At 35.9% G+C, this 13,177-nt stretch overlaps 1 protein-coding gene across 5 annotated transcripts in view; it reads left to right on the plus strand.

Moving 5' to 3' along the window:
- Positions 1–13,177, plus strand: part of TTC3 (tetratricopeptide repeat domain 3) — a 186,470-nt gene that overhangs the window by 119,850 nt on the left and 53,443 nt on the right. For all 5 annotated transcript variants that reach the window (XM_043994921.1, XM_043994916.1, XM_043994917.1 and 2 more), the window contains 3 exons: positions 3,908–3,981; positions 5,827–5,985; positions 11,631–12,519. In XM_043994921.1, the coding sequence (XP_043850856.1) occupies positions 3,908–3,981; positions 5,827–5,985; positions 11,631–12,519 (1,122 nt within the window). The remainder of the gene's footprint in view (positions 1–3,907; positions 3,982–5,826; positions 5,986–11,630; positions 12,520–13,177) is intronic.

A 13,177-nucleotide genomic window follows, 5' to 3' on the forward strand; every position in this document is an offset into this window, starting at 1 on the left:
CCACCATCATATAGGATTGGAACGTTTGTTTGGAATATTCCAAAGAACAAAAGAAATAGGCTTACAATCAATAATACTTTGCCCATAGTTCTGAAACCATGTTTAAAAGTCACTAAACTGTACATATCCTCTGAGCTGTCTATACCCCTACTGGGGCTATTCTCCCAGGAGATCAAAGAAAGATGACAAGTGTCAATATGAACAAAAATATTTATATTTATAGCTATTCTTTTTTAGTAACAAAGAATTTAAAATCGAGTGTGCCCATAAATTTGGGAATGACTAAACAAATTATGGTATGTGAATTTACTAGAATATTGTTATGCCATAAAATAACAAAATGGATAGTTTTAGAGAATTATGGGAACATCTATCTGAACTGATACAGACTGATGTGAGCAGAACCAGAACAATTTATACAATAACATTAGTTATAAAGAATAGCTTTCAGTGTCTTGAGAACTCTGATCAATGCAATGGCAAACCACAATTCCAGAGCAACTGACAGAGACATGATGGATTTAAAATCGAGAATAAAAAATACATTTTCAGGCATAGCCATTATGGATTTTTAAACTTTATTTATTATATAGGCTTTGTATTTCTTTTTTCTTTTTTTTCTAGTGGGAGGTTGAAGGTAGGAAAGAGTTTGTTTAGGAATAAGGTTACAAAAAGAAAAAGAGAGTCATTGAGACTTCTTTTAAAAAAAAAACCAGAATCTAAAGAATTAATTGTTATTTGAGGTTTTTATGCCTCAGAGCGCACTGGCCTGGGGCTCTGCAAACCGCATGGTGCTCCACCCACTGGTTGTAGCCGTTGCCATGGCACTGGCACCTCACATCATCACCACTAGCTGATGCTTACTTGGGCCTGGCAAAATTATAATGATTGGAAGCCTAGTGAGGGCAGTCGTGTGACTGTCAGAGTGGCAATCCCATTGGTTGGGGCTGTGTGGGGTTTTTCTGGGATTGGGGGAGGAGAATTGAGCATTCTAGCAGGGCACTGGAAGGACAGGAGTTCTGCTGCATATTCTCAGCTGATTCCTGGGCGGTGGTATCTTTTGAGGTTGTATAATTTCCCTTTCCCCATTTTATTTTCTTTCCCTTGATCCTACTGATCCTGTTTGTGTGTGTGTGTGTGTGTGTGTGTGTGTGTGTGTGTGTGTGTGTGTGTGTGTGTTTTTAAGTTCATTCTTGTTAAAATAAATCCTATTCTGTTTTGAGGGAGGCTGCCGGTCTCCTTCCTTGCCCCAATATTGCGGCAAGCCGCTTAGCTAACACTCCCCAATTAAAAATTGGTCCCCACAAGAGAATAGAAGGAAGGCCAGAATAAACCACAGACAAGCAAGATAGCTTTGATTTCATCATGTATGCAAAAAAAATTAACAAGCTGTACATGACTAAGAAATGCAGCTTCATGTATAATCCTTTTTTTCTGTTCTATTTTGTATATAGAAATGTTTATACAAATGTTTGTAAAGTTCAGAATAAATAAATTTTTAAAAATATGAATGGCTTAAACAACAACCAAAGCCCATAGATGAGAAGTTTGGGAAATAAATCACAAGCCTAGCAGAGAGGCATGATTTTCATTAGCATCATTAGGAGTCATCAGTTATTAGAACATCTCCTGGAGCTCTACCAAAAGCAAATATCTAATAATTTCTTAACTTATACTATAGATTTAACCCGTCAGATCTCTGGAGTTGATACTCAACTGTGAAAAGATAAAATGGTAACTTGGGTAGAAATAATGGGAATCCTAGGAAGAAGTGATCATTTCATTTTTTAATTTGTCATAGAAGAGAGCAGAGCAGATTTCAAAGAATTCAGAGAAAGAATTGGTTAGATCCCAAGGCCTAATTGCACAGGGGATGTCATCCAGGAAAAATGCAAAGCATTCAAGAATAAAATTACATAGACATTGTGGTTTGTTTTTTGGTTTTTGTTTGTTTTTTTTTTCAGTCATGTCTGACTCTTCATGACCCCATTTGGGGTTTTCTTGGCAAAAGATACTGGAGTGGTTTGCCACTTCCTTCTCCAGCCCATTTTACAGATGAGGAAATACAGATGAGGCATACAGGCTTAAGTGACTTGCCCAGAGTTCTATAGCTTGAAAGTGTCTAGGGGCGGCTAGGTGGCACAGTGGATAGAGCACCGGCCCTGGAGTCAGGAGGACCTGAGTTCAAATCCGGCCTCATACACTTAACACTTACTTAGCTGTGTGACCCTGGGCAAGTCACTTAACCCCAATTGCCTCACTAAAAAAAAAAAAAGTGTCTGAGGCTGGATTTCAACTCAGGAAGATGGGTCTTCTTAACTCCAGGTCCACTATGTCAGTAGCTACCCCTTCATAGACATAGAGAAGCCATTATATCTTTTTTTTTTTTTTTTGGCGGGGCAATTGGGATTAAGTGACTTGCCCAGGGTCACACAGCTAGTAAGTGTTAAGTGTCTGAGGCCGGATTTGAACTCAGGCCCTCCTGAATCCAGGGCTGGTGATCTATCCACTGCGCCACCTAGCTGCCCCTGAAGCCATTATATCTAAGACCCTAGGGAGAGATGTCTAAAGCAATGATCTGTTAACTTTCATTTAGCACCCTTGACAGTAAAAAAAAAAAAAAAGTTCCACACAGCCTCAGTATACTTACTTATATGCATGTACTGCTGTACTGATAATTGCATACATTTTAAAACTTAAAAATAAAGATTTTAAAATAATGAGATAAAGATGAATAATATTTGATCCTAGAGTTAATAGGAAACCAGTAGGGTTTTTAATCAATCAGTCAACCTTTATTAAGCACCTGTTCTGTGCTTTGCACTATACTAAGTGAGAGCGAGATGATTGGATCTGTGTTTTAAGAAAATCTTTGGCATCTGTGGAAATGGATTAGAGAAAGAGAATTAAAGCAAAGAAAGATCAATAAGGGGGCTGCCTCAGTAGCCTGAGGGGTGATGATTGCCTGAACTAGGGTGGTGGCTATGTGAATAGAAAAAAGAGTCCAGATGAGAGTGAGGTTGTGCAAATAGAAATGACAAGATTTGGCAACAGATTGGATATGTAGATGAGGGAATTGGACAAGTCAAGAATAATGTCATGGTTGTGAATCTGGGTTACTAGAAGGATGGTAGTGTAGGTGTAGAGTGAAGTGATGAAAACAAAAGCAGGACTGAAATTATCAAGGTTTTCAAAATATCCTTAAATTTAGGCCCTTGAGGCATACTGATTTATTTAAGCAATCAACATGACTATTCTACTACTGCCCATCCTTTTATTTTCTCTTCGTTTCATCTCTACATTCAATCAACCAATCAGCAAACATTCTTTATAGGAACTGTGATCCCTACAGAGGCAGCTGGTGGCATAGTGTATGGAGCACCAGGCCTAGAGTCAGGAAGGCTTGAGTTCAAATATGACTTCAGACACTTATTGGCTGTGTGTCCCTAGGCAAGTCACTTAATCCGTGTTTTCCTCAGTTTCCTCAACTGTAAAATGGGTATACTAATGACATCTATCGGGGTTGTTGTAAGGATTAAATGATGTAATATTTGTAAAAGCATTTAGTATGGTGCCAGGCATATAAGAGGCAGCATATAAATGCTTATTCCCACCTCCACTCCCTGTTGTATGAGTATATTAGGATGAGGTCAGATAAGAGTGTTCTTTTATCTTTGGGATTTATGTTCCTTATGATTAATTAAAACAGTTTGAACTGAGATTGGGTCTAATTCAGGTAATCAGTTTATATACTTGAATATGTATATCCTTTATTTTACTAATGATTCTTTTTTTAAAATCAGTTTTTTTATATTACTTTTTAGTAAGAAACCATTGCCATTTCTTTCCCCTTTTCTCTCCCCTTTTCATTTTTATTTTTTACCCACCTCCCTTCTTCCCAATATAGCCTCTTCTCATTCTCTCTGGAGGTGGTGGAGTAACACAAAATGAGGATAAAACTGGTACAGATGAAAGTAGTTCGTGAGTATATTTTTCATTTTCAAATCTTATTTGTTTTCAGTTAAAAGGGCATGACTTCTATAAGTAATATTACTTTTTGGTTCAGACCTGTATTTTCAGTGGTAAAAGGGGCTTTCCTGAGGAAATTCTTACTAATAATAATGGTAAGCAACTCTTATATAGCTTACAGTTTTTAAAACTTGCCTTTGGCACTAATGGGTTAAGTGACTTACTCAGGGTAGGTCATAGCCTATACTTGTCAGCAATGAAACCTAGATCTTCCTGGCTCTAAGGCTGGCTCTCTGTCATACAAATCTGCTTTCCATTTCATTATTAAATCTAAAATCTATGACTCATTAGCCTTTCTATCAAAGTTGATGATAATGGTACAATGGAAAGAGTACTGGATCTGAATTCAGATTAATTGGTTTTGAATTTACTATACTTCTTAACTCTGTGATTTTGACAATTCACTGAACCAGACTCAATTTCCTCATCTGTAAAATGAGGAATTTAGATTAGATTATCTTCAAGATTCCTTCTGTTCCTATCTCTGACCCTTTGATTTGTCTTGTATTTGAATTCATACAGATTCTGGTTGATATAATACTTCTGGTTTTAGGAACCCTACCTAACAGAGCACTTTTTTTAGAAGGATAATAAATTAAAGCATTGCTGATGATATCTTATAGAAAAATCCCCCCAAACTATTAGAGCAGAACTGATAACTAATAGTATATGTTCCATTTTTGTTTTTACTAATTGCTCCATATAGGAACTTAGTTTAATCTAACATATATTAGTAATTTTGACATGTTAGTTGTTATGAACACATGAATTTTCAAGAAGAGATGATGTTTCTAAATAACAAAGAGCCTCATTAGTATACATTTCATGGATTTAGAGCTAGGGGGGATCTTAGACAAGTCATCCATTCCAACCCCTCATTTTGTAGATGAGGGAACCAAGACCCAAAGACATAGTCACTTGCCCAAAGCCACAAAAGCAGCACATGGCTAAGTCATCATTATATGACATGATATTGGGGCCTTTCACACTTTGGGTTGCCCTTTTCTAAATATTCTTCAGTTTCTCATTGTCCTTCGTAAAATGTACCCAGAACTGAACATGTCCATCTGTGGTCTGACCAAAGCAAACTACAGTGATATTATTTCAACAGTGTTCGACATTGTGCCTCTCTTATTATATCCTAAAAATCACATTCACGAAAAATATTAATAATTCAGAATTTAACCTTAAGGATAATAGTTGATTATTAGATATTGGATAATGTATACATTGATAATAAATTCATAGATAAAACTTGCTTATACAGTTTTATGCTATTTGCTTAGGTCTTAAGATTTTATGGCATTAAATGGATACTTGAGTTTTTTATATTTATATTTTTAATTTTATCCCTTTAATATAGATTTATGTCCCAAATTGATCTCATTAACAGGCTAATAATAATTACACTTTAAAAAATTTTAACTTTCATTATTTGTTCCTCTGTTATACTATATAACTTTAAAATAAAAGCAGAACACTTAAAAGCCAATTTTTAAAACATATCCTGGAAAACTAAAAAAATTATAGCCTTCTTCCAGAGTGTCAGACCTAAGATTTTAGAGATTAATTTTAATGAGACTAGGAATGTATTTATATCAAATTGTGAAAAAAGTAACCTGAGTTTTTGTATTGACTTCTTTTTGTGGCAAGGTTTTTTGTTTTGTTTTGGGGGGTTTTCTCCTCATAAGACTGAATTTTGTGAGATTTGTCCTTCTAAGAGTTTTGCATACTGCAGAGTCATTAAACAATTTGATATTAACAAAATATTCACAAAATCTGCCATTTTCTCTACAGACTTCATTCGAATTCTTATGACCCATTTGTAGTACCTGATTATCTTCGAGATGAAGTAGAAGAATTTGAAGCTCTATATGAAAAAAATAGTTCAAATAATTGTAATTATCAGAAGTTGTTGGATAGTAACCTAGATCCAAAATGTGAACCATTATATGAGTAAGTACTTTAATTGTTCTAAAATTGTAGACTCCCAGCAGTTCCATTGGTCTTCTACTTTAATGGCATTTTCAAATTTGGGTGTTTACCAACTGAATCATTTTCATACAATGATCATGAATGCAAAATATATTCTATTCCTTTATCTAGGTATTGTAAAGTGTTAAAGATTTTCTCTTATTGTTTGTTAGTATTATCAGTTGAATTTACTAATAGTCATTTCCAAGTATGAAACCTGAGAAATGTACCAGTAGGGTCAATAAACCAATATCATTTACGATATGCTGAAATCAGGTATGCATGTGAATAAAGTGGTGCTGTATATAATCCTTTAACCATATCACATAATTCTGGTGGATAGACATGTTAAGTTATAGGATACCTTTTTCTTAGAAAAGAGTTCACTACATTGTACACAGTAACGTCAACATTGTGTGCTCAGCTGTGATAGACTTAGCACTTCTCAGCAATACAGTGATCCAAGACAATTCCAAAGGACTCATGATGGAAAATGTTCTCCATATCCAGAAAAAGAACTGTGGGATCTGAATAAAGATTGAAGCATACTATTTTTACTTTTTGTGGTGGTGTTTTTCTTTTTTGAGGTTTTTCCCTTTTGTTCTGATTCTTCTTTCACAACAGGACTAATGTGGAAATATGTTTAATGTGATGGTACATGTGCTGTCTTGGAGAGGGGGGAGGCAAGGGAGGGAGGGAAAATTTTGGAACTTAAAATCTTATAAAAATGAATGTTGAAAATTATCTTTACATGTAACTGAAAAAAAAATAAAATATTATTAAGTTGAAAGAAAAAAAAAGAAAAGTGTTCACTAACTTGGCAGCTAAAAGCATTCTAAAGTTTTTCTGGGCTGCACAGTGACCAAAACGAGGGAGATGATTGTCCTGCCGTACTGTGCACTAGTCAAAACATATCTAATTCAGGTGTGGGAGCCACATTTCAAGAATGTCATAAGCAATTTGAATTATTCCAGAAGGAGGCTACCAAGATGGTCAGAGGATGTGAGAGGACTTAGGTTTGATTATCCTGGAAAAGAAAATACTTATGGAGAAAGTAAAAGTTTTCAGGTATTTGAAGGACAGTCATGTGGAAGCTGGATTAGGATTGTTCTGGTTGGCCCCAGACAGTTGAACCAGGAACAGTAGATGGATTTTGAAGAGAAGTAGATTTTGTTACAAATTTTTTTTTTTTAAATCAGGGCTGCCGTAGAAGGTAGTAGAATCTCATCCACTTCTTCAAGCAGAGGGCATGAATGACTACTTATTAGAGAATTTTTAGTGATCTAGGTCTTTCCAGTTCTTATGTTCTGGTTCATTTGTGCTTTATGGGATCAAGGAAAATTCATATCAGGGAGAGGATTTGCCTGTCTATTCATGATGTGAAGATGATCCTGGATTCTTGAAGGGTTGTTCAGAAGAGTCAGAGCTTGTATCTTTCAAATACTGCAGGAGGAAGAAACATTTTAGTTATTATCGGTCAGTCCTAAAGAAATTTTATTTTCTTTAGTATTTACTAAAGCAGAGATACAAGCAGAAAGAGTACATAATCCAGAAATGTAAACTTTTTATCCAGAAAAGCTCTAAAGATGAGAATCTAGCCTACCTTCTCTCAGCCTGTTCCTATGATTACCACCCTTACTTCCATGTCTACTAATCCTCCATCCTCCTCCTTCTACACACACTCTCCAGCCAAGGTTCATTGTTCTCAAACTTTATGGTATCTCTCTCCTCTCTTCTAATTACTCTCAGCCTGGACTGTTGCAAATACTTCCAAATTGGTCTCCCTCCCACTAGTGCCACAGTGATAGGCCCAAATCACAAATATGACCATATCAGTCTCCTGCTCTGGAAACTTCATTGGCTGCCTTAAAAGCCCAACTGCCTCTACAACGTGCCTTTTAAGATTTATTGTCTATTAGCTTACTTTTTGTGCTGTAACGGTTCCCCCAAACAATTCTATATATGACATTCCACCTCCCAGCTTTGAGCCTCTGCACAGGCTGTCCTCCCTCCTCACTTACCTCTGCTTCCTGGAGCTCTTCAATCTAAGGTTAAGCTCAAGTGCACTTTCATCAGGAAGATTATCTTGGCTAGGTTCTCTCAGTTGTTTTAGCTCCCCCCAAAATTGCATGCTAAATACATATATATATATATAATGTATGTCTATGTCTATTAACATGTTATATCATTCTAGTAAGCACAGGGACCCCTGGCATCTAACATAGTGTGTTCTCTTTTCTGGGCCTGTTTCCTTATCCATAAAATAAGGACTGTATGATCTCTAAGATTCCAGACCTAGTGCTAACACTCTGAGATTCTGTAAAGATTTCAGTTCTTTTGGAAAAGGAAAGATAATATCCACTTTCACTTTGCCTTAGTGATAGTTTAGTTCATTAAAAAAATCAGGAAATGCACAAACTTGACCAAAATTAAAAAGAATTAATCCTTTATTATAGTTTCTATTAGCTCTTCTCCTGTAGTATAATAGTTCTGCATCTGAGATTTGCCTTAATGGACATCTTAAAAAAATAATTTGGCAAGCCATGTAAGGTTTTATTTGTAACTGAACGTTCAACAAGTATTAGGTGCTTACTATATGTTAGGCACTGTGGTGAACATTCTCTAATTTCAAAGAGACAACATTCAATGGAGAAAAACAATATGTACACGGAAAATTAAATTTATATACACACAGAGTAGCAATTGAATAATTTCTGGAGATAGGGCACTAGGAACTGAAGAGATCAAAGTAGTCTTCTGGTAGGCTATGATACTTGAGCAGAGTTTTGAAGAAAACTTGGATAGGATGAGCGAGAGGATAGAAATAAGGAAGGAGGAGTACTTTCCAGGCATAGAGGATATCCTGACCCAGTGATGGGAGACTGTCATTTACATTGACTGGAACATAAGATAACAAAAAGGAGAGTAATGTGCAGTATGCCTGGAAAGGTAAGTTGGAACCAAATTATGAAAGTATTTAAAAACCAAGCAAGGGAGCTTTTAGTTATTCTAGAGCCAAAAGGGATCCACCAAATATTCTTGACTTGGAGAGTAACATGGTCATATCTATGGAGGTTTTTTTGTTTAATTTTTTTTTTGTTAGTTTGGTAGCTGTTTCTGAAAGATGAATTAGAGGGAGAGGCTTGAGACAGAAGCTAAGCTCTATTTGGCATTTTTTAACCAAAACACCCAACATGATAGTATTCCTAAGGCCTTTATACTTGCATGTTTTCTTTTAAGTTCACACAGACACTTCAGAAGAAGGAAGGATAGAAGAAAAGAGAGCTAGACTTCGTGTTATACAATTATAAATGCTTTGAATGTAGTTCATTTGTAATTAGTACATTGTCTTGTAAAAAATCCACAGTATTAGCTGCATAACAGTGGCTTCCTAACTGCTTAAAAACATTTTCTTGGGGGTAGCTAGGTGGCACAGTGTATAAAGCACCAGCCCTGGATTCAGGAGGAGCTGTGTTCAAACGTGACCTCAGATACTTGACACTTACTAGCTGTGTGACCCTGGGCAAGTCACTTAACCCTCATTGCTCCACAAAAAACCAAACCAAAACAAAAAACATTTTCTTGATCTTCCCTAGTTTGTTCCTCCAAATTAGGACCAGTGTGCTGGTTCTAAAGTAAAGAAGACCTGGCTTCAGATTTTTTTTTCAGATACTAGCTACAGTAAGTCATCTGACTTCTCTGAGCCTAAATTTCCTCTTTTATAAAATGAGGATAATAATACCTGCATCACAAGCTAGTAGTAAGTCTCTAATGAGAATATGTATTAAGCTCTTTACTAACCTTTAAGTGTTATATAAATGTGCTTAAAAAGTACTGTCTGCTGAATTTTTCCCTAAAGAAACACTTCTGAATGACATCCTTTCTTATAGATATGTCATTCTTCTAGACTGAAAGTAAGACGTGAGAAAGAGAGCCCCATGGAGCTTGAGGCAAACAAAAAGGGAAAGAGGGTCCATCCAAGTCTGAAACGGGTTAGAAGAAGACCAGACACAGGAAAGGAGACAGGTTTGATTGGTCAGAGCTGAGAACCATTTGGCTCTAGTGCTTCTAAATTATTTCATACTTTGTAAATAATCCCATCCAGAATGAATGAATGATTTTTCCATTAATGGAATCTGTCATTAAGCTGAAGTTTCTCAAATGCACACTTTGTGACAGGCCCAGTGATAGGAACTGGGGGAAAAACTGCAGAAGTGAAAACTGTCCCTGCTGTAAAGGAGCTTGCACTCTAACCAGGGAAGACAACAGGCTTTTTGGGTAAAACATTAGCAGCTGAGGGGGATCAGGGAAGGCCTCATAGAGAAGATGGCATTTAAGGTGAGTCTCGAAGGAAATGAGGAATTTTGAGAGTTGGAGATGAGGAAGGAATACATTCCAGACACGCAGAACAGTCGGTGCTGGGGGAATAGAACCAATAATCAATTCAACAGGAATAGAAGGATTGCATTATACAGTAAGGGCCCAGTTAAGATTATATAACATGAATTTGTAGTGACCCATAAGCATTGTTGTGTCATGATGTCCTCAAACCCTGCTCAGCAGTGCATGAGTTAGGTTATCACTCCAGGCACAAGGGAGCCTGGAATTCAAAAAGCCAAGCATGGTATAGTTGAACGAGTCAACTAAAGGGTAGAGACTGAAAACAGAAGGAAGTGAAGCTGAAGCAGGGATGATGACTTAGAAAAGTATTTCAGGGCAGAGGGATTGGAGGCCACAGCAAAGACAAAGATGGAATGATAGCTTATAATCAGCTAAAGGAATTTCAGAGCTCTTGATCATAGAACACTTCTGGGTAAGATCAGGGGTATAACCATCTTGGTGTGTAGCTGAAGTGGAGTCGGCTATACATCTGAGTAGACTAAAGACCTGGATAATATGAGTATTTAAGGGAACATCAGAATGTACATTGGATTGTCCTTGTCCAGGGTGGGCCAAAAGTCACAAAGGGGTCTGATGTTTTAATAACTTTTTGAAAATTTTTTTCTCTATTTTCTCTCTATATATTTGTATTATGTATATTTCCTGCATATACTGTATATGATGCTATAGTGTTAGAGATTTAAAAAACAAAATAAAGGAGTTATTAAATATTGAAGCCCCTTCATGACTTTTGGCCCACCCTGTGTATAAGGGCAAGAGTTGAAGTAGCGTGAGAGACTGTGAACAAGGTACTACGTATCTTCTTAGGTAACTAGGGATTCTATATCCCTGTGATTGAGTCAATAAAATGAAATTTGTAACTGTTTTCTTACCTTTACTTGAATAACTTTTTCTTCTTTTATTAGTACCATTTTATATTTTGAGGATAGTTGATTATGTATGATAGTTTAATTTTCAATTAACCTTTCAATTAATCAGAGGGTTATTGAGAAGTTTGTTTTCTAAAGCCTAAAACTGGATGAAACAGGATTCCATTTGTATTATTTGTATAATATTTTCACTTTGTTCTCATGTCTCATGAAAAAGTGATCTAGAAGATATTCCACAGGAGATAAGTTTTTTTTATGATTATGGGAATGGTTGAAGAAGTACTTTTTCTTTCAGACATTTAAGTAAAGCTTATAAATGGAAATATTTTGTATAATAATTTTAAAATATTTTTAAAGCTATTTTTCTCAGATCCTGGAAGAACATGGCCCTTTGGAAATTGATGACAAGTTATTGGTTGGAGAATATGAACATTTTCCTGAAGAAGCTAGGAAGATTGTGGAAGAGGCAGGAGGTTTAAAATCTTTCCTCTTGGATTCTCTTAATTTTGTTATGATAGACAATTATATTGGATTAATGAAAGATGCTATTCCGATTAAGAAAAATAAGACCACTGGAACTACAGTGGAAGAAAGTACTAGTTTGGATGAGAAAGACTTAATGTTTTCTCCATGCTTTCAGAAAAATGCTTGCCAGCTTAAACAGTTAAATCCAACGGCTAAGGAATTTAAACCAGTATCTTTTAGTTCTTTCATAGCAGCATGTAAAAATAAAAAAGCAAATCGAGCTGCAAAGTATGTAACTGCAGGATACATGTCATATATTCCTTTTAATACAGTTATTTCTAATCAAGGATTTGACAACAGTAACACAGCAGTATGTGTTGCAAATGTCTTGCCACAGTCATCTCAATGTATTAATGTATACACCACTGTATCTGATACATCTTCTGATTATCAAACAAAAAGAAAAATACCTCTGGAGTCAACTACACCTCCTATCACAGATACTGACAATGCCCATGCCAGTCATGAGGCTGATATGAATACAGAAGGACCAGTGCTTGAAAAAGTAGGTTCCTCTGATGAACCTGCTTGTGAAAAAGAGATCCATCAGGACACTCAGAAAACAACTGTAAAGTCAGACATTTATAAAGATAATACTGCCAAAGATGCATACATTACAAATAACGATCATTGTGACTTTGATAATAGTAAAGTGGAAGCAGAGATAAAAAATACTGATGTCATTAAAAGCACTCCAAGTCTACGAATGGTTGCCATACAGGTAAGACATTAAATTAGTGAAGAATTTATTGGTAATATTGAACTTACCAAATTTGTCAGTTTTTCTTGGACAAAATCTTAGAATGATCCTTTCAGAATTTGCGAAGCTATCTTGGTAATTAGAATTTTCCGTCTTAGACTATTTAAGAATAATTTTAAAATACTTCCTTAGGATGGTTTCAGGGTTCTACCAAAAGAAAGGAGTCAGTCAATATCTGCAGTTTCCCTCAAGACCTTTAATTCTTTGAAAGGATGTTACCATTAAGGTTAATTTATCTTTGCTAGATTTTTTTAAAAAAATTTCTTTCTTTCTTTTTTTTTTTTTTTGGTAAGGCACTGGGGGTTAAGTGACTTGCCCAGGGTCACACAGCTAGCAAGTGTCAAGTGTCTGAGGCTGGATTTGAACTCAGGTCCTCCTGAATCCAGGGCTGGTGCTTTATCCACTGTGCCACCTAGCTGCCCCTAAAATTTTCTATCAGTTAATGAAAGACAATGTGTTTTGTGACTATTCTTTTAGTCCGAGACTACCTAAGTCTAGAGAAACTCATCACCAGAAAGTTGGCTACCATGAGATGAATTGTTTTGTCCAGAATAAACCCATGAGTAATCAATTTAATGAGACATGTAGTCTGTATAATTGGATGAACTACTGAACTTGA

This window comes from Dromiciops gliroides, chromosome 3, assembly GCF_019393635.1.
Source record: "Dromiciops gliroides isolate mDroGli1 chromosome 3, mDroGli1.pri, whole genome shotgun sequence".
Lineage (NCBI taxonomy): Eukaryota > Metazoa > Chordata > Mammalia > Microbiotheria > Microbiotheriidae > Dromiciops > Dromiciops gliroides.